Source organism: Orcinus orca, chromosome 14 (assembly GCF_937001465.1).
Source record: "Orcinus orca chromosome 14, mOrcOrc1.1, whole genome shotgun sequence".
NCBI lineage: Eukaryota > Metazoa > Chordata > Mammalia > Artiodactyla > Delphinidae > Orcinus > Orcinus orca.
In genome coordinates, this window is record NC_064572.1 from 65,872,918 (window position 1) to 65,895,888 (window position 22,971).

General features: G+C 36.6%; 1 protein-coding gene across 3 annotated transcripts in view; it reads left to right on the top strand.

The window, feature by feature from the left end:
• Window positions 1–465: 465 nt before the first annotated feature.
• SLK (STE20 like kinase) overlaps window positions 466–22,971 on the top strand; it is a 56,602-nt gene continuing 34,096 nt past the window's right edge. For all 3 annotated transcript variants that reach the window (XR_004481307.2, XM_004265881.4, XM_004265882.4), the window contains exons 1-4: window positions 466–808; window positions 18,057–18,221; window positions 20,412–20,460; window positions 20,790–20,939. Coding sequence is in view for 2 of the 3 variants with exons in the window: in XM_004265881.4 (XP_004265929.2) it covers window positions 659–808; window positions 18,057–18,221; window positions 20,412–20,460; window positions 20,790–20,939 (514 nt within the window). In the remaining variant the exon portion in view is untranslated. The remainder of the gene's footprint in view (window positions 809–18,056; window positions 18,222–20,411; window positions 20,461–20,789; window positions 20,940–22,971) is intronic.

A 22,971-nucleotide genomic window follows, 5' to 3' on the forward strand; every position in this document is an offset into this window, starting at 1 on the left:
CGGGCGCGCTGCGGCGTCGGCGTTGGCGCGCGCTTTAGGCCGAGGCTGCGTGGGCTGGGGAGGGAGCTAGGCGGCGGCGTCGGCGGCGGCAGCGGCGGCGGCAGCGGCGGCGGCTGCGCCCCAGAGCCCAGGGGGACGCGCGGACCTCGCACCGCGGGTGCAGACGGCTGCGGAGGAGACCCCGGGCTCCCGGCCCGGGGCGGGAGAGCTCGGCCAGACGACTGCCCGCCTCAGAGGCCGCCGGCCGCGTCCCTATCCCGGAGTGGCCGACGCCCCTGGAGACTCGCCGTGACACGGGCCTAACCGCGGTGGCCGCGGGCGTCCGGACCACTCGGGCCCGTCGGGCCGGGCCGGTAGACGGACGAGCGTCCGGGCAGGTGCCGCCCCCCGAGGGCCGGCCGGGGGCCAGGCGCTTAGCCGCGCGGCCCGCGGGCCGGGCTCGGCAGAGGGGCCGCCCGCGCAGCGTCCCCACCCCGCGGGCCGGAGCGGGAGTCGCGCCCCGCCTTCTCCGGAGACTGCCGGGCCGGAGCGGCGGGAGCCCGGACAGCCAGCGCCCGCCGTCGCCCGCCGGGCTCGCGCGGGACAGCGGGGAGGAGAAACTTTGCCTCTTATTGTTGTTTTTACTACTTAAGTGTAAGGAACTCTGTTGGGAGGAAGAATGTCCTTCTTCAATTTCCGTAAGATCTTCAAGTTGGGGAGCGAGAAGAAGAAGAAGCAGTACGAACATGTGAAGAGGGACCTAAACCCCGAGGAGTTTTGGGAAATTATAGGAGAATTGGGCGACGGAGCCTTTGGGAAAGTGTACAAGGTAAGAGGGAGAAACGGGAAGTTGCACTTGTGAGATCAAACAGCCCGTGGCCCGGAGTGGCACGAGGATTTCTCGCTCCCGCGTCCTGTTCCTGTCTCTTGGACCTTCTTCTGACTTCGTAAACGTACGCTGGAACTTTATTTAGGTTATCATCCAAGCAGTAGCTAAGAGGTGGGGTTTAAGGTTGAACAAAATGGGGCCTGGATGTAGTTTAAAGAGTGGTTGCCAAACGGAGGCAAGGTTTACCGTCTGCTCTGTTAAACGTTAAAGGAAATGAGGGTGTTCTTTAATTTAAAGGAGGGGTCTGGTTGTGGCCCTCAAGCATTTTCAAATCAGAAACTCATTATACTTTTCAGTGGATTTCTATTTGTGTACTAGCTGTTTGCATTCGTATATATACTTACACTAAAGCAGTTTCCCTTTTGGGGTCCAGGGTATATATTTGGTTGTATCTATTGCTCATACATAACCAGTCTCTTGGGGATGAGAGCAAAGTGATTGCTACTTGCAGACTATTCTTGACTTGGTGGCTTGACAGCATACTGTAAAATGGAGTGGAATTTCTGATAGAAAATTTTTGGAAGAAAACCTGCATCTGGTATTAGTTTCTAAATATAATAAGCATTGACTAGAAGTCAATTTCAGGGCTTAAGAAATTTTAAAAAAACATGCACCTACATATATACACATATTTTTACATACAGATATTCATTTCAGTAGAAAGAGGTTTGCCGTTTCAATAGGAAGGCATGGGTTAACTGTTTACTGTCTTGTAAGGAGTATATGAATGATGTCATCAGAATATTTTAATCCTGAAGGGTGAGGATTTTATGAGACAGTTTAAGGGGAAGGACCCACAGGGTTGCCTAGAAGTGAAAATATAAATAACTTAAGTTTATAGAGGACTCTGCAGTTTTTAAAGTACTTTCACATAATTTGGCCCCCATGAGAGTTCTGCGAGATATGCAGGTCAGTAGTATCTACATTTCATAGATGAGGACACTGAGACTCAAATTGTTCACATTCACACTAGTCACAGCCTAGATTTGATCTCAAGTCTTCTGACCCCATATTTACTGTTACTTTTTTTTTTTTACTTTAATGTCTATTGGTAGAAGTGATAGCATTTTTCCTTCTTTCTAAGCATCATCACACTGTCTGCCTTTGCCCTGCCTCTAATGCATCTCACAGCCCCTCATTCTTAGTCTGGAATATCTACTCTTTTCTGTGTGCTTTCAAAACACATTGTTCACCTTGCTTACTATGGCACTTGTCACATGTTAATGTATTTATGTTTTTATGATAAGACTAGGGGCCAAAATTATATACATTTGGATTAATTCTATTGCCTTAGCACATAGTGCATTTCTCTTTATATTTGTGGAAATGAAGGAATGTGTGTTACCTGCTTGTGAGCGCTACTGAAGCTACTATGTGCTGTGAAAGTTGACAAAGTCAACTTCAGTGCCTAATGTGGAGGGTAGACTATGGATTTCAACAAGAGCTTACAGTATAGAATGTATGGTAGACAGGGCTTTTAGTGCAGTGGGAAGATCACTCCTGGGAGTTAAGAATTGTGTTTTATTGCTGGTTGTTACAAACCAGCTTCGAGATCTTCGAGAAATTTAATGTCTTTGGACCTCCTTTTTCTGAGGTGGGAAATCATAGATTTCCCTAAATGTTTAGATTCTTTTACCCATTAATGTTCTGTGAGTATGCAGTTATCTAGGAAAGGCAAAAATAAATCCTCAAGGCATCTGGGATCTGGTAGTTAGAAGGCAGTAGGTGATTATGGGCAGTTTTCATGGTATAAAATGTTTTATTGAACAGAAACAGTGTAATATTAAGACACTGGCTCCAGAGTTGGACTATATCTTGGCTCCCTCAATAGCAGCCTTTGACCTTGGACAAGTTACTTAATCGTTCCATGTCTCATTTTTCTCATCAGTAAGACCTACTCCTTAGTGTGTGAGAATTAAAGGAGATAAAAAATGTAAGACACAAAAAAGGGCTCAGAAAATGGCAGAAAATTACTGTTGTTACATTTACAGCTTGGAAACAAAATATGGGATGGGACAGGAAAAGGGACCTACGAAGATAGTAAACCATTTTCTGGCACAGGCAGATTGTGTGGACATGCTAATGCTATGTGATTTAATTCTTTAATGACTCTGCAAAGTATGTATCTTCCTATAGTGGGACACCAATTGAAAAAATTTTGAAAAACAAGAGACTTACTCCATGTAGTTGAACACTATAAGATTGTGTCAAGGATAATTTTTGTGGGCTTGATATCTATTTTAGTGTGATACTTGAAGAGTGTGAGTTCTTTGCATCTTTTCTTTTCATCTTTCATTTTTTTATGCTTTCAAGGAGTAAGCTCTGAGATTTTTTTAAAAAGAAAATTTTAAATTTAAACTTATCTGAGCTGTTCTGCCTTTTTTGTAACCTTTTTTTATTGTACAAGATTCTCTAGGAATTTTAAATGTATAGACTTCTGTGTAAGAGAAAAAGCTTTGATAGCTTTTTTTTTACAATTGTATGTATTAGTATGTAATAGAAAACTATTTCTGAAGTTGATTCCAACTGTCATTTGCTTATGGAAATTAGTAACTGTTACAAAGGTTAAATTTCTAAATAGGCAATCATTTTTCCGTCATATTGTTGTATGCTCTGCACTCAGTCCTGCACTATACAACTCTGTAACAGTTACTCTCTTGCCTGAAAGATCTTCCCAATTTTAAATTTATTTTCTCTTTTTAATAGTATTATTTGACACATAAATGAAGATATGTAGTATCCCTCACAATTTTTTATGTTTGGATTTCTGTTGCTTTTAACAGAAAAAAAAAAAAGGAATGACATGAAATGATCTGTTGAATTGAAGCTGAACTATTGACTGTGTGCTGGATGAAAGTGATTCTTTTTATGTCCCTGATGGGCATGCACCTTTTTAAAAAAAAAAGTAGTGAAATATATAATCTTTGTATTGAAAAGTACAAAACATATATGTACGTTTAGCAAACAATAGTAAAGTGAACTCATATTAACAACCATCAGAGTAAAGGAATTCTGCCAGTACTCCAGAATCCTTCCCACCTCCTTTCTGAATTACTTCCTCTCTCCCCCTAAAAGAAACCACTATCCTATCTGTAAGTTTTTCATTTCTTTCCTTTCTTCATAGTTTACTATCTAGGAGTGTATAACTAAACATGATAACTTTAGTTTTGTATGTATTGAGTGTATTTTGTGTCTTGCCTCTTTTGAAATCAGCATTATGTTTGTGAGGTTTGTCTTTGTTATCGCTAAAGCGGTATGTAGTTAATTGTTGCATAGAATTCCAATATATGGTTACATCACCAATTATTTACCATTGTACTGTTAATGGATATATCAGTTGTTTCCAGTGTTTGGCTTTTATACACAGTACTGGTGCATATATGTATGAGTTTCACTAAGACTCAGGAGTAGAATTGCTGGGTTATAGGGTAGTGTATCTTTAATTTTACTAGATGATGCCATACTATACCAGTTTACACTCCCATCAGCAGCGTATGATAATTTCCTTGCTCTGCATTCTCTCCAACATTTGATATTGTCAGAATTTTTAAGTTTTGACAATCTGATGTTATAGTTTTCCTTGTGCTTTTAATACATCTTTCTCTGACTGCTAATAAGTGATTCTTGCCATAGGTTTATTAGTAATTGGAATTTCTTCTTTTGCGTTCAAGTTTCTTGTTCATGTTCCTCTTGGATGTCTTTCTTGTTTATTTGTAGTGTATTCTGGATTTTAACCATTTGCTGGTTATGGTTATTGCAGATACATTTTCATTCTGTGCCTGTCTTTTCATTTTCTTTATGGTGTCTTTTTATGAACAGGAAGTTCTTGACTTTAATATACTCCAACTTTGTTTTTTCTTTTTCAGTTAATGCTTTCTGTATTGTATTTGAGAAATTCTTTCCTGGAGTGTCCTTCCAGTTGTTGGATGGGATGCTGCCTGATTGATGAATCACCTAATAAAGCTAATTAGATCTTTGGAAAAAAAAAAAAAGAAAGAAAAGAAAGGCTTTCTTAACCTGAGATCATGGAGATAATCCCCTATTTTATCTTCTAAGAGCTTTATGATTTTGCCTTTAACATTTAGGTCTACAACCCTAAATGTTAAAATAGATTTTTGCAAATGGTATGATATAGGGGTCCAATTTCATTTTTTTCTCCGATGGATACACAATTGTCCCAAGACTCATCACTGGGGGAAACTATTCTTCCACTGCTCTGCAGTGCTGTCTGCAACATGTGTCTGTTTCTGCGATCTCTAGTCTCTTCATTGATCTATGAGTCTATTCCTTTGTCAGTATCCTGCTGTCTTAATTAGGAAAGCATTGAAACAAATCTCTGCTAGAGAAAGACTTCCCCTTGTTCTTATTCAGCAGTGTCTAGTATATTCTTGGCCTTTAGTGCTTTCATGTACATTTTAGAATTAGCTTAATTGAGTTCCACAAAAAAACCTGTTGTGCCTTTTTGAAGGGGTTTTATTGAATTTATATTTAGATCAACTTTGGAAAAATTAACGTCTCCCTGATACTGAGTCTTCCTACCTATGCATATGTTTTATCTCTAGGTCTTTTTTTTAATATCTCTCAATAATGGCTTATAATTTTCCTCCCCAGAAATCTTAGGAGCTCAGACTACTTCAAGAGTCTCTTAAATGCTTTGTTTTTCCTATTGGAATTTCTTCCTTATTTTGGTTATGTACAGCCTTCAGTAGTCTTCTGAGAAAGGATGAATGGAAGGTTTGGTTTTTAAGACCAGGCCTGTCTGAATATGTCTGTATTATAATGTCATACTTGATGTATAGTTTGGTCGTAGAATTCTAGGTCAAAAATACATTTTTGAACTAGCGTTGGTGAGGACAAAGAGCAATTGAGAAAATCCCCATCCCTTACTTATGGCCAGTCTTCCAAAGTGATTGTATGACTTTATACCCCCATAAGTAAGGGATGGGGATTTTCTCAATTGCTCTTTGTCCTCATCAACACTTGCTATTGTTATTAATACTGTTATTAATATTTTATGTTAGCCATTCTGGTGAGTGTGAAGTGGTTTTATTTACATTTTCCTTATGACTAAAAAAATTGAGTCATGTGCCTATCGAATATTTGGATATTTTCTTTTTTGTGGAAATTTCCTGTTTGCCCATTTTAAAAAAATAGCTGTATTGAGGTATAATTTATATAACTCAGCATTCACCTATTTTATGTTTATAACTTGATGAGTTTTAATAACTTTGTACAGTTGTGCAACCATCGCTATAATCTAGCTTTAGAATCCGCTTTTGACCACCTGACGTTCCCTTGTGCCCATTTACAGTCAAGTCCTGTTCCTGCTGGGGTTTTCTTTGTCTGATTACTAATGAGGTTGAGTTCCTTTTTATATACTTACTGGCCATTTGGATTTCTTCTTTTCTGAAGTGCTTGTTAAAGTCTTTTGGATTCTTTTTCTTTTTCTCACTGATTTATGGGAGTCTATATATTCTGTTAACTAATCCTCTCAAGTTATATATGATGCACATTATTTTCTCTTGCTTTGTAGTTTGTCTTTTCTTTCTCTTTATGATATCCTTCTTTTGTATAGACATTTCAGATTTTAATGTAATTCAGCTTATTAACTTTTTATACTTAGTGCTTTTTGTCTTAAAGTTTCCTTACCCAGGGTGATGAAGATGTCCTCCTCTGTTATGTTCTTAAAGTTTTATGGTGTTGCCCTCTTCCTATACATTAGGTCTGTAATTAAACTAATGTTGGTTTTTGTCTATAGTGTGAAGTAGGGGTCCAGTTTCATTTTTTCTGTGTAGATACCCAGTTGTCTCAACACAATTTACCGAAAAGACCACCGTTTCCGTATTGCTTTGCAGTGCCTCCATCATATGTCAAATGTCCATATACACATGGTATATTTCTATGAATTTCCTATTTCTTTAGGATAAATTCCTAGAAGTAGAATTGTTAGGGCAAAATACGTGAGCATTTATTAATGTTTACTGTGAAATTACTCTAGAAAGGTTTATAAATTAATTTTTAAATTAATTTTTAATTATATTGTAAGATGTTATGGAAAAACCTGAATGAACTTTTTGGCCAATCCAATACAAATAATTAAAGAACTTCTATTTATTGGGAAAATTAACTTGTTAGAGATTGAAATTAGTTTCTTTGACCATTACTCTAATTATTGTTCCTTCTCTTCTCTCCATAAATGTAACTATTATCATCGGTTTCTTTTTCTGTTTGTTTTGTTTTTTGGGTTTTTTTTTGGCCGTGCTGCGCGGCTTGCGGGATGTCAGTTCTCTGATCAGGAATTGAACCCAGGCTACGGCAGTGAAAACGCTGAATCCTGTCCTCTGGACCACCAGGGAACTCCCCATCATCAGTTTCATGTATATGTTTCTAGATGTTTTTCTGTGTACTTACGTATATATACATGGGTTATACCTATTGAAACAACCCAACAATGGTCTGTTTCTGTGCCTTTGTTCCTTGACCTTTTTCAATGTTAGTTTTTATCCTTTTAAAAAAGTATTTGCTTTTTCAGTAGACAAAAGGAGTATCTGTTTATTTCATTTTCCATTTCTCTCATTTTTAAAGAGATTGCCGTTTAAAAATTAATTGAATTATATTCTAATAGAGTTGTTTTCTTGTTGATTTGAAAGTACTTTTTATGTACTATGAAAATGAGCACTTTATAATAATGGTGCAGTTATTTTAGTTACTTTAGTTTATGCTGCTTTTTTGATACAAAGACATATAACATTCTTTATTCTACAAAATCTGTCAATGTGTTACTTTGCTTTTTTTTCCTTCACTTTCATGCTTAGAAAAGCCTTCCCTACCCAGAAATTAGATAAATATTTATCTATATTTTCTTCTAAACTTCTTAATAGTTCAGTTATGAAGAATTTTAATTTTAATTCATCTGGAATATAATTTTTTTCTGTGGATTGATATGGCGCTCTATTCTACCCTAAAAAAACCAAAAATACATTTTCTCTATTTCTAGAAATGTAAATACTATTATTTTGAAAATATAGCAAAGTATAAAGAAGAATATATAAAAATAATTCTTACCTTTTAGATAACCTGTTAATTTAAAAGAACTCAAGGATATACTCATGTGGTTAGAAACTTGAACAATACAAAAAATGATAAAATTGAAAAATGAAAGCCTTCCCCGCCAGTCTTTTTTCCTGAATTTAGCCACTATAATAATATCTGTGTATCTTTTCAGGTAAAGTTTTATGCCTGTATGAGCATATATACAAATGCTTGTTTGTAAAACTGAAAATATATCAACACATGCACGTTAGTATATACAGGTGAACTTAACTGCCTGTCAAATTGATAGCATAATCATACTGGAAAAGTGCTTCAAATGATGTTTTTAATTAATTAATTAATTTTTGGCTGCGTTAGGTCTTCATTACAGTACGTGGGCTTCTCATTGTGGTGGCTTATCTTGTTGTGGAGCACAGGCTCTAGGTGCGTGGGCTTCAGTAGTTGTGGCACGCAGGCTCAATAGTTGTGGCTCGTGGGCTCTAGAGTGCAGGCTCAGTAGTTGTGGTACATGGGCTTAGTTGCTCTGTGGCACGTGGGATCTTCCTGGACGAGGGCTCGAACCCGTGTTCCCTGCATTGGCAGGCGGATTCTTAACCACCGCGCCACCAGGGAAGTCCCAAATGATTTTTGAATAGAGTGCTCTGACTAGTGGGATATATTTAAAGGATAAAAAGAACAGCAAAGAATGCTTGAACTTTATTAAATAGGTTTGTTACTAGTAGTGATACTAATGTTATAATTCTGAAAATACTTTATATGTACTATAGGATAGAGCAAATTAATTATTATAGTGCTGTTTTCGGAACTAGGGTTGTAACTCGGAGAAAGGGGTTATAAGCATGAAATGTAAGGAGGAACCCTGTGACATTGATTTTTGAACTGGAGGTTTTAGTTTGAACTCGTGATAAAACATGCACTCATGCCCCCAACACACACACACACACACACACACACACACACACACACACACACACACACACACACACACACACACTACATATATACATATTCCTGTTTTCCACTGAAAAGGCCTAGAAGTAATGATAACTAGTACTCCTAGCTCTTGGTTTCTAAATACCATTCCCCACTAAAAGGAGCCAGGGCTCGTTGAAAAGTCTGATCCAGGTCTGGGCTAGAGAAGTACAAAAGTGATAAAAATTGAAAAGTAAAAGCCTCCCCACTACTCGTTTTTTCCCAAAGGAGCCTGGATATCTTGGACCAGAAAGCAAAGATATGCTCAGAAATTAATGGGGACATGCCCAAAGAATACCGGTTAGTTTTGAGCAACAAAAATATCAACAAAATAGTAGCCTAATAGAGGAATGCTAGTTGGTTAATATATAAAGATTGATAAAATTAGAAAAACCACTATTTTGCAACCACACTATAATAATTCAGGCAAAAATTATTGATGGATGCTAAAAAAATCATTGTGTGGAAGGCTGTGGAGGAACATGGTTTCACCCCGTAAGTATCGTAAGTAAATATCACCCAGTAAATGTACCTTTTTGGTAGAGAGAGCTGATGGATACCATCTTAATCAAGTGATCAAACCTGGGGTTAATCAACAGTAACAGGAGGAACTGTATTTTCTGATGTAATTCAGTGGGAACTGTATATAATCACCAAATGTAGTATTTTTGTTAAAGATATTTAACCTGAATCTGATAATGAGGAAACAATCAGACAAATCCATGGTTTGAACTTTTAAAAATGTAAGCAATAAAGGAGTTTTTTTTTTTTAGATATTTGAGAAATTTGAATATGGAGTATATATTAGATATTGTATCAATGTTAAATTCTTTGGGTATGTTAATTATATTGTGGTTATATGTGAAGTGCAGCTTACTTTGCAAGTGGCATAGTAAAAAAGAAATGCATGTGTGTGTGTGTTAGTATATACATATCTATACACATACATACGTATCTTTTACATATATATGTAAAATATATGTATGTGGATCTTGTGTGTGTGTATTGAGAGTGAGAAAAGCAAATATAACAAAATGTTAATCGGTGACTCTGGGTGAGGGGTGTATGGGTGTTCACTGTCTGTTCACTCAACTTCTCTGTAGGTTTGAATTTTTCAAAATAAAAAAGTAAGGGGTCATATTTTAAAATACTCTTCTACACATTGCTTTATTTCACTTAACAGTTCTCCTTTTCACATTTTTTCCCTCCCTCTATATAGTCATCATTTTTCTCTTTCTCTTTTTCTATGAAAGGAGAAAGAAAGTCTCCTTTCAGAGTAGGCAACTACTTCTGTACTATTACTAAAGTTATTTGGTGTTTATTAAATACCGCATTATGTTTTGTACTCAATACCACATGAAGTCCAAATTCCTAGCATGTATACATTTATGTTTTAAAAGAGGTAACTGAAACTTTGGATTGCAAAAATAGCTTTAACGTGCTGGCTTTTCTTTTTTCCTTCTTTGTAAAAATCTTAGTATTTGTGTGGAATAACTTACCTTGACAGCAGCATGTTCTGGTCCTTTTATAATTTAACGTTGAGAATGGTTGTGTGGCAATGACCTTCCTTACCATCTAAAAGCCTTTATTTTTCTTGAGCTAATGTCCAGAAGTAGTACATCTTTGTCGTATTTTTAAATATTTTTTTGAAATTGTCTTTTCGTGTTCTCACTTTTTCATCTTTTCAACGACATAGCCTATGCAAATTTCCACAGCTTATCTTTCACACAATTGTCAATAATGTTTCAGTTTATTCAGGCTGCTCCGAGTCAGCAAGTCCTTGAAATAAGTGGGAAAACTGTGTGATCTGAGAATTGGTAAAACATTTTGGAAACTGCAGATTTAGCCAACATTAACTTATTACTGACATTTTGCTGTTGGTATCTTGACCGGCAGTAACTCAGTTTTCAATAAATAACCAGAACAATATAAATAAAATAGTGTTTGGGAATATAAAGAGAATATAGAGTATATTCCTTTCTCTTTTGCAGAATTCAGGAAATGAGATGAAAATTCTTTTTTAAAAAAAAATTTATTTATTTGGCGATGCCAAGCGGCATGTGGGATCTTAGCTCCCCAGCCAGGGATGAACTCATGGTCCCTGCAGTGGAAGCGCAGAGTCCTAACCACTGGACTGCCAGGAAATTCCCCGAAAAATGCTTTTTTAAAAAGGATTTCTGTAATATTTCCCAGATGGGAAGAGTATAGTTGATCCTCATTATTTGCGGATTCTGTATTTGTGAATTTGTCTACTTGCTAAAATCTGTTTGTAGTCCCCAAGTCTCTACATGCATTACTTTCACAGTCATTTGTGTACGTGTGCAAAGCTATGTAAAATGTGAGTCCCTAGACCCACACATTACATGCTGAGATTGAACTAGGTGATGCTACGTCTTCTTGTCTCAGCTCTCATACAGAGATTTCCAAAGGATGGAGACAGTAGAGAGCAATGTAGTGAAGTGCAAGAAGCTCCTGCTTTGGGACGGGTTGGATGGGGTTTGAATCCCAGCTCTGGCACCTGTTAATTGGGGCAGCCACCTAACATTTCTGACCCTCATTTTCTCTTTTGTAAAACAAAGAAAATAGAATCTACCAGGATGGGTTGTTTTTGAGATTGAAGATTATAATCTATGTGAGGAGGGGTGTGTGTGTGTATTTCTTTTAGGAGCAGTGGTTCAGTATTCACTAATTCAGGATTTGTAGTGACCTATATAGAACATAACTAGCACAAATAATGGAAAGCAACTGTATATCTTTGCCAAGTGATGTTGAGTAATTTTATTCTCATTTGATATTCACACTCATTCCTAGCAAAATCGTATCAGGGCTCTGAGAAGATCACCAGAATTAGCATATAATGTAAAACAGGTAGCAACAATAGCTAAACAATCTAAAACTATCTGCTTTCTCTAGTGCTATTCTTTTTTTTTTCCCTCACTTAACTGCTCTTTGGAACTTTGAATGTTTATTAATCAATATTTGTTTTTAATTTTTTTAACTTTTTACTTTATGTTTGAGTATAGCTGATTAACAATGTTGTGATAGTTTCAGGTGCACAGCAAAGGGACTCAGCTATACATATACATGCATCTCTTCTCCCCCAGACTCCCCTCCCATCCAGGCTGCCACATAACATTGAGCAGAGTTCTCTGTGCTATACAGTAGGTCCTTGTTGGTTATCTATTTTATTTCTTTATTTTTAAATGCATAGATGTTTTTAAAAGTTTTATTTATTATTTATTTTATTTTTGTCTACGTTGAGTTTTTGTTGCTGTGCACAGGCTTTTCTCTAGTTGCAGAGAGCGGGGGCTACTCTCCGTTGCGGTGCGCAGGCTTCGCATTGCAGCGGCTTCTCTCGTTGCTGAGCATGGGCTCTAGAGTGCAGGCTCAGTAGTTGTAGCGCACGGGCTTAGTTGCTCTGTGGCATGTGGGATCTTCCCGGACCAGGGCTCGAACCCGTGTCCCCTGCATTGGCAGGCGGATTCTTAACCACTGTGCCACCAGGGAAGCCCCAAGAATAGCTCAGTCTGCCTTTAAGGGGCTTGTTGAAAGCCAACTAACAGCTGGAGGTGCCGGGGAATGAACCTGGGGCCTGGTACATGCATGTACATGTTGATCCCAAACTCCGTGACTATCCCTTCCCCCCATCCTTCCCAGTATGAGTTTGTTTCTGTTTTGTAAATAAGTTCATTTGTATCATTTCTTTTTAGATTCTGCATAACCAAATATTTAATACTACTATGTGTCTTAGTTCTCCCATCTATAATCCTCATCTGTTTTAGAAGGATTATGCCACTTATTAAATTCGTGTCTTTCAGCTCCAGACACCCCCTTCTATGGCTCTGCTTTGTGATGCTGTTCTAAGATTTTGCAAATCACATTTCTGACTTGCCAGCTGCTCACTTTTAGGTTTCAGAAGTATGGAGCACTAGAGGGAGGCTGCAAGGAGGAGGAGGAAGAAAGAACCTACACCTTTCTCTTTGTTTCCTGTGGGCTCCCTGTCTGCTTTCCTGTTACTTTGACCATCATCCTAGTGGAAATTCTTCACTCCAGCAACAGTAGTCCTGAATTCAGTTTGTAGTTTTTCCAGCACTCACAGAGCCAGCCTCATCACAGCCCTTACTAACACCAGCTCCAGTTGGCTAGTCTCCTCTTCTTCAAAAGGTACCCTAGCCCCACAAGATCCTCTTCCAAGTTCAGAGCTGCCAGCAGCAGCTGAGCAGAGCAGCACTCTCTCCTCAGGGAGCTCAGTTTCAGCTCTGCAGAATCTTTCCTCCAGGTTTCTGAGTTTTAGTTATTCCAGTCTCTTTCCTTGGCTCCTGTGATTCGTGAAGATAAAAACATAGTGATTTTTAAGTGATCACAACTGATCTCTGAAAACTGTTTATGTATTTAAGTTATGTCTCCTTTAAATTAATATCTGAGTATTTGTTATTTCATTCTTGTTTTTATTAACATTTGTTTAGTTATAATTACATCTTTATGTGAAGAATTTTCATGCTTTAGGTGGTAGATGAGACTGGTTTTTTTTAAAATAAATTTATTTATTTATTCATTTTTGGCTGCATTGGGTCTTCGTTGCTGTGCACGGGCTTTCTCTAGTTGCGGCGAGCGGAGGCTACTCTTCGTTGAAGTGTGCGGGCTTCTCATTGCTATGGCTTCTCTTGTTGCGGAGCACGGGCTCTAGGCGCCAGGCTTCAGTAGGTGTGGCTCGTGGGCTCAGTAGTTGTGGCTCGTGGGCTCTAGAGCGCAGGCTCAGTAGTTGTGGCGCACGGGCTTAGTTGCTCTGTGGCATGTGGGATCTTCCTGGACCAGGGTTCGAACCCTGGTACCCCGCACTGGAAGGCGGATTCTTAACCACTGAGCCACCAGGGAAGTCCCGAGACTGTTTCTTTTTAACACTTTATTTGCATTATGTTTGTTGATAGTTTTACACACTTAACAACGTTTATTTCAGTTTTGATTTTTAGAGTTCTCTGGAATCAGATCCTGATGAGTAATCAAGTTATTTTCAAACAATAATGTAAGAAGCATTATATTTTCTAATGTAAATTTTATTTATTATTTATATTAAACCAAATGGTATTATTGTTGGTTTAATTACTATACCCAGGGCAATGGAATAATGAAATTTGTTACTACAAAGAACTTTAGAGATTATCTAGTATTAATTATTTTTCCCCTTTCATGCCATTCTATTCACAAGTAAAATACACATCTTTAAAATCTTCCAGGACATTGGTAGAGGCATGCAGAAGCAGGATGACTTTTAACTTTACTCACAATATCCTTGGTCTCTTACCAGGGCTTGTATTTTATAGTGTTCCTCTTTAAGAACAGTTCCTCTGTACTCTTTCTTCCCAAAGTGTTAAGTTAAAATGGTGAGAGAAGGGCTTATTTCTCACTGGCTTATTTCCTGACTTGGGGGAGGGCGAGTTCTATTTATTATTTTTTCAACTGTAGTGTCTTTCTTAGAGAGATAAACGTAATGTCATATTTTTACCAGTTATGATAGACTTTTTTTTTTTTTGCGGTACACGGGCCTCTCAGTGTTGTGGCCTCTCCCACTGCGGAGCACAGGCTCCAGACGCGCAGGCTCAGCGGCCATGGCTCACGGGCCCAGCCGCTCCACGGCATGTGGGATCTTCCCGGACTGGGGCACGAACCCGCGTCCCCTGCATCGGCAGGTGGACCCTCAACCGCTGCGCCACCAGGGAACCCCAGACTTTTAACTTTTAAACATCTCTCTAATTGGGATATGTCCCAATTTATTGATTGACGCCTTAGTATTGTTCGCCAGATGGCAGTTGTGATGTATCTGTCATTGCTTATGCTTTGTGAACGTAGTTGTATCTGTGGTGTCATACAGTTGCAAACCCTTGATGTTTCAATCAATAAACCATTTAAGAACGTTTTGAAGAAAGAATGTGAGTCCTAGTTGTCATCTGAAAGCTTCATTTAGCACCTGTGGTAAGATCAAGAAAGTATCAGCATTATAATTGCAAAATGGGAGACAGTGGCTTCAAAGAAAATTTTGGAGACAGTAGTAGAGGGGCACTTTTTAAAGAAATGCTGCATCACCAAAGCTTTTCATGGCTAGAGAATGATATTTTGTGGAAAAACACAGACATTAGATAATTCTGAGTGAAAAAGTGACTCAAGAGTTAAATGTGAAGAAGTGTTTAATTTTTCATGTATGCACAAGGGTAATATACGCTAACAATTTTTGTCTATATTTATCCAGAAGAGCTCTTAAAAAGGAATAATGTGAAAGTTCTAAATGATAAAGTGCCTGGCAGTTTTTCTTTCTTAGTGGAGCGTAAGATAATGGCACATCTTAAAAGACTTCGTAGATTTGATAAAATATGGTAGATTAGCATATTATTCTAGAGTGGTAGTTATGACTGATAAAGTTATCTTTTTATCCATACATATTCTGTGAACCCTAAACATTAGGGTTACTTTGTTAGTAATTAGTATTAATTTTTACCTCTACCTAAGGAAGTAAAATGTAGCAAAATCTAATTAGGAGAATTCCCATATATAGGCTAATACCTGGTTTGTTTATTCTTTCTACCTAAGGAAGTAAAATGTAGCAAAATCTACTTAGGAGAATTCCTATATATAGGCTGATACCTGGTTTGTTTATTCTTTCATCATCATCTCAAAGGTTAGATAATAGATCCCTAAGAAATATCCCATAGACTGATTTTTTTGTATCTTATTGCCTCTGTAAAAATAATACATGTCCATTTAAAAATGTAAACAATATGAAAAATATAGAAAAAGTCAAAAGCACGTGAAACTCTGCCATCCCCACTGATGATGTCTTTCCAGATATTTCTTATGTAGCTATCCCTGTGTGAAAATGGATGTGTAGTTTTTGTAAAACTGCATACCTTTTGTGTTTAGTAAGTTACTTTTTTTCCATTCAGTGATATGTTGTGGCTTTTGTCCCATCTTAAGAAATATTAATTGGTTAGTCAAATAATTTTAATGGTTGCATAATTTTCCATTGTAGAAGCATACTGAATGATTTAAGTAGGTTCCCGTTAATGGACATTTAGGCTGATTAAGTTTTCTTTATTGTAAACAGTGCTTTGATGAATATTTTGTGCATGCATTTTTTTTTTGTAAAATTATCTCCTTATAAATTATTAAAAATGGGATTTGGACATTTATTTGTTTATTAAAACACTTATTACTAGCTTTTGAAAGTTTGCTATTTTTTCTTTTAAGGTGATAGATTTACTGAAGTGATGGTAACATATATAATATTGAAATGTCTTTTAAAAACCCATTAGTATTTTAAGATTTGATTCCTAACTTTAAAAAAATGATCTTGGCTTCTACTACATATTTGGAAACCTTTCATTTCTAATAAATGGAGGTGAGAAGTTATTCAATTAAAATGGAAAAGTTAAAGTACTAAAAACAATGAAAAATAATTAAACTGATGGAAGTATAGGGAAACTGGAAAGGGTAATGATTAAAATAAAGAAAGGGCTTTGGAAACAACCAGGATTTGAATCCTGATTCAGCCTCTTACTAGCTCTACATGACCTCGGGGAAGCCTTTTAATGTCTCTAAATTTATTTATCCTTCTTAAAAGTAGGGATGCTAATATATCATGGGGTCATTTTGAGGATTAAATAATAATAGTAATAATTCCAGATAAGATGTTTGAATCTTTTTTACTATGTGTGGCAGGTGTTGTATTAAATGTTTATATGTATTCTTTTCACTTGGCAAGTATTTATTAATTCTCACAAACTCGTGAGATATAAGTATGTTTTATTGATGAGGAAGCTAAAACTAAAAAAGGGAGTTTGTAAGTTGCCCAAGCAACATAGTTAACAAGTGACAGAGTCAGAATTTGAGCCCTACCAGTCTGACCCAGTAGAGCCTGCAATTTGAAATTCTATCGTATGTGTATATAAAGCACTTAGCACAGTGAAAAGCATGCATCAGTTAATATTTATGTTTAGGCTATCTTTAAAAAATAAGTATGTCAAGAGAATGAGAAGACAAGCCACTTGGAGAAAATGTTGGCAAAAGATATATCTGATAAAAGACCGTTATTCAAAATATATTAAGAATTCTTAAACCTCAACAATTAGAAAACCTACAGTCTGATTAAAAAATGGCCAGAAGATTTGGACACCTCACTGAAGAAGATATTCAGATGGCCAATAAGCATATGAAAAGATGCTTAGTATCATATGCCATTAGGGAGTTGCAAGTTAAAACAGGGAGACACCACTACACACTTATTAGAATGACAAAAATTTATACCAACAACACCAAATGTTGGCAGGGGTGTGGAGCAGCAGGAACTCTCATTCATTGCTGTTGGGAATGCAAAATAGTATAGGCGCTTTAGAAGACAGTTTGGCAGTATCTTGCAAAACTACACATACTCTTACCATATGATCCAGTAATTCTGCTCCTTGGTACTTACTCAAAGGGGTTGAAAACTTAATGTCCACACAAAAACCTGCACACAGATGTTTATAGCAGCCTTATTCACGATTGATAAAACTTGGAAACAACCAAGATGTCTTCAGTAGGTGAATGGATAAACAAACTGGCACATCTATATAATTGACTATTATTCAGCGCTAAAACGAAATTAGGTATCAAACCATGAGAAGACATGGAGGAATCTTAAATGCTTGTTACTAAGTGAAAGAAGCCAATCTGAAAAGGCTACATACTGTATGAAAAACAAAACTATGGAGACAGTAAAAAGATCAGTGGAGGGGTTAGGAAGAAGGGCAGGATGAATAGGCAGCGCATAGAGATTTTTAGGGCAGTGAAACTATTGTGTATGATGTTATAATGGTGGATACATATCGTACATTTGTCCAGACCCGTAGAGCACATACCAGGAGTTAATCCTAATGTAAACAGTGGACTTTTGGTAATAATGATGTGTCAATATAGGTTCATCAGTTGTAACAAATGTACCACTGTGGTGCAGAATGTTGATGGGGGGGAGGCCGTGCATGTGTAGGGAGGAGAGTACATGGGAACTCTGTGTACTTTCTGCTCAGATTTGCTGGGAGACTAAAACTACTCTAAAAAATAAAGTTTATTAAAAAAAAAATTTAAAAAGCAAGTATGTGTTATAAGCATGAACTTTTGATACTTTTGTTTTTAGGCCCAGAATAAAGAGACCAATGTTTTAGCTGCTGCAAAGGTGATTGACACCAAATCTGAAGAAGAACTTGAAGATTACATGGTTGAAATTGATATATTAGCATCTTGTGATCACCCTAATATAGTGAAACTTCTAGATGCCTTCTATTATGAGAACAATCTTTGGGTAAGTATTTTCTTTTAATCTATAGGAATAACCAAAATGAGTTAATTGTCCTAAAGAGGTTTATAAGTTTTGTAGGCCTATTTTATGTACTACCTCTTCTTTTTAGTCACTTATGCTACTTGAATGAGAATTGACCTGCTGATGAGAGGGTCATTAACAACATAATTATCCTTAGCTTCAACAGATGTTTTTTTTTTTTTTTTTTGCGGTACGCGGGCCTGTCACTGTTGTGGCCTCTCCTGTTGCGGAGCGCAGGCTCCGGACGCGCAGGCCCAGCGGCCATGGCCCACGGGCCCAGCCGCTCCGCGGCATGTGGGATCCTCCCGGACCGGGCACGAACCTGTGTCCCCTGCATCAGCAGGCGGACTCTCAACCACTGCGCCACCAGGGAAGCCCCTTCAACAGATGTTTTGATGTGTATTTCAGATTGTACTGTATTTCATGATTGTTTGGCATTGGACTCAAATGTAGAAACTTCGTTAAGAATATTAAATTTCCTAAATAATGAAATTAGATGCCTTTCTTGTTTTTAATTAATTTTTTTTCCCAGTTGGAATTTCTTTCTTTCTTTGAAGTCTTTTTTTTCCTGCACTTTTAAAATTTTATTTTTTCTAATTGAAGTATAGTTGATTTACAATGTTGTTAGTTTGAAGTGTCTTGTTTAAATTTAAGTGTCTTGATTTAAATTTAAGCATTTACTTAAAATGTTTTAGAGTTTCTTTTGTTTTTTTGCAGTTGTTTATAATTTCTTATACTAAACTTTTGATAAATCATGTAATAAATTATAAAATGCTTACTAGAAATGTTAAATACTGAGTTTGCCAAAAAGTTCATTCAGGTTTTCCCTTATGGAAACTTTTTGGCCAACCCAACATTTATCTTACATATTATCAAGCCCAACTTTAGTGCATGATGTAGTGGCCAAGTCTGTATGTAAAAATTTTATTCATTTTTAGGAAATATTAGGCATAAATAAATATATAAGTAAAGTGTTAATATTTAGTATAATAACCAGTCAGTCACTTGCTCTGCACCGATACTAATTTAATCAAGAGGACTTTTTGAAATGGAGTTTTAGTTTTTTCTCCTTGAAGGAAGAAACAAAGTGTTACGAAAGAAGAGTAGATTGTACAAGCTGTACCTGATTGGGAATCAAAAGGCCTTTATTTTTTGATTTTGGTGACGCTAGGCAGGAGCTTGAATAAGTCAATTAACCTTTATGACTTGTTGACTCATCTCTAGGATGAGTAATGATCTGTCTCTCAAATTATTTTTCATATGATATAATGAATTTCCAAACAATTTATTGGCAAGCTCCTGTAAAAAATAAAGTGTTGTTATACAGAGGAGAAAAAAGTGTGAAGCTACACAATTTGTTAAGGTATGTAATTAAAAATAAAGTCTGTAGTTATTATTAGTGTGGTGCCTTCTAATATAGTTGTTCAGAGTTCTAGCAGAATGTTTCCAGAGATAGTAATGAAAATGAATTCCTAGACAACTTAATAAATAGATAAGATCTTAACTTGAGACTATTACAAAATAAAAAGCTGGACAACTGTGAGGGACAGTTTAGTGGGAGAGATAGACATTAATTAATCAAACAATCATAATAAATATAAAATTAAAACTGTGATAAGGGTTAAGAAGGAAAGGTGCATGGTGGTCTGTACCAGGGAGGTCTGGGAAGGCATCCATCAGGAAGTGATAATTGAGCTAGGATCTGAAGCTTTTGTATATGTTTTTTCTCCTATTTTTTAGAAAAACTAAAAGTTTCTCTTTTCAGGGTTTATTCCTAGAAATAAAGTTAAAAAATATACTTGATCACTTACTTCTCAATAGTTACCTTAAAAAGGAGAGTATAAAATCTTTCAGTGGTGATGAAATGGATATATAATACTGTCCTGAATAAAAATTCTACACCTGGTAATTTTACAGAAGCAGGGACACTAAAAATGAAGATTAACAAAAATGCACATATTTCCACAATGTGTTTTCTTTGTGCTTTCTTAGTTGTATATCATTAAGACTTGTAACTCTTTTTACAAAGAAAATCTTTATGGTTGTTAGCATACTATTGTTTCTGTAACCTAGGTTATTTTATAGCTATTTCTTTATCTTTTATGCTAAATTGAAGAAAAAATACTCAAACTCAATGTCATGTTAGACACATGCTTTTTTATTTGCCTGCAGATCCTCATTGAATTTTGTGCAGGTGGAGCAGTGGATGCTGTGATGCTTGGTAAATGGTTTTTTGTTCTTCATGTTTATATCTTAAATTATACTTTAAAAAGTCAAATGATTTCAAACATTTATACATATATATTTATCTTATTGTTTAGAGACATTCAGTAAGTTAAGAAATCAGCCTAATTATTTTTATATTCTTGGATAATTGTAATAAAATTCTAAAATTAAACATTGAGTATAATATGTGAAGAAAGTTTTGTGTATAGTTTTTTAAAAATCAATTCATTGTGTATGATCTTTGGCAGTGATGGTAAAGTTATATAGCCTGCTGGTATGCTTTCACTGTACAAAATGCAGATTTGTTTACTTTTTTCCTTGTAGAGCTTGAGAGACCATTAACTGAGTCCCAAATACAAGTAGTTTGTAAGCAGACTTTAGAGGCATTGAACTACTTACATGATAATAAAATCATCCACAGAGACCTAAAGGCTGGAAACATTCTTTTTACCTTAGATGGCGATATTAAGTTGGGTAAGTTTATTCCTTTATATAAAACATTTGAATTTGTGCTTTGAGATTTCCCCCGTATGTCTGTAACTTAATATTGTTTTGTTACCAGTCAAATATGTGAAACATGGAGAATTATATTCAAATACGTGAAACATGGAGAATTATTCAGTGTTAATTTTTTTTCCCCATTTATTTAGGTCTTCTTTAATATCTTTCAACAGTGTTGTATAGTTTTCAGAGTACAGGTCTTTCAATTCCTGTATGCTTTTATTTATTTATTTATTTATTTATTTTAAACATCTTTATTGGAGTATAATTGCTTTACAATGGTGTGTTAGTTTCTGCTTTATAACAAAGAGAATCAGCTATACATAGACATATATCCCCGTATCTCCTCAGTGTTAATTTTTAAGATACTTCCTTGGAGGGAATTCCTTGGCGGTCCAGTGGTGAGGACTCGGTGCTTTCACTGTTGAGGGCCCGGGTTCAATTCCTGGTCAGGGAACTAAGATCCCATACACCATGCAGTGTGGACAAAAAACAAAACAAAACTTCCTTGGATACATAATTATCCATTAACTCCCAGAATTCCTAAGTATAGGTACCTCATATAAAGACTCTTTAAAAAGTAAGAAAGAATGGATTTTTATTTTTAAAATGGCACACTTTTAAAAGACTGGCTAATTATTTTTCCCTTAAATTTTTGTATGTAGACTTAATACTTGTAAATATAATACATGTAGAAAATGCTATAGTATGTAAAACCACTAACTTAGTTTTATGTTCATTTCCAAAACTCATATCTAGTGGGTTTTTTTTTCCATGTTTAGTTTTATATTCTATTTTGTAGATATAGTATCTTGGCTAAACTAACAAAGTAACTCACCTTAAGTCTGAAAAAGATGCCTAAAATAAATGTAAGGACTAGAATTTTTAATTTTGTTTTTTACACTGAGGGAATAAATGATAATTTCATAAGGAGAAATAGATGTAGATTTTAGATGGGAAATTAATGAATTTCATATACGCATACAAAGAGAAGTAAGTATCCCCAAGATATGAATTAAAAAAAAATCTGGTGATGAAGTCTAAATTTGGGTATTTTGGATGGATATTAAAAACAAAATATATTCAAAGGCCATGCTGATACCAGTGATCATAGTCATTTCACTTCACTTTGTCATGACATCTAAACAGGTATAATTTGATATACTACTAAATTTTAACCTTTTTATTAAGAAATGGTTACAGATACAGAAAACCACACTAACAGTTGTGTAGCTTATTGACTTGTAGCTTTGTACATAATAGCTTTGTGACCACCACCTAGATAAATAGAATGGGACTTCCCTGGTGGTCCAGTGGTAAAGAATCCACCTTGCAATGCAGGGTATGTGGGTTCAATCCCCCCTGGTCGGGGAACTAAGATCCCACATGCCGCGGGGCAGCTAAGCCCAAGTGCCGCAAACTGCAGAGTCCACACTCTCTGGAGCCTGAGAGCCACAACTAGAGAGAAAAAACCCACACGCCACAACTAGAGAGAAGAAGCCTGCGAGCCTCAACAAAGAGGCCGCACGCCACAGCGAAAGATCCCGCATGCCTCAACGAAAAAAAAAAGAACTAGAACTATGTCAGGCACCCTAGCAGCTGTTTCATGTGCCCGCTCTCAATCACACTGTCCCTCCCTTCTCCACAGGTAATCTATATCCTGACTTTTATAGTAATCACTTCCTTGTGTTTCTTTATGGCTCTATCACCCAGTGTTCATGTCTAGACTTTAGAGTTTAGACTTACCCATATTTAAAACCTGCTTTTTCTTCTAAGTCTCTTTTAATTTATAGGTTGCCCCCCACCGCCCTGTCATTCCTTTTTTCTCTTTACATTTTGTCTATGGCATTCATTCTCATGGCATGCTTTCTCAAAGAAAGTTGGTTCTTTGGGGACAAAAAATTTTAGTGTTACCATGGTTGTGACCCTCCAAAGGCCCATAGATATACACAAACAGATATACAGTATATCTGTGGCATTAAAATTTCATGGGGGGGAGGGAGGA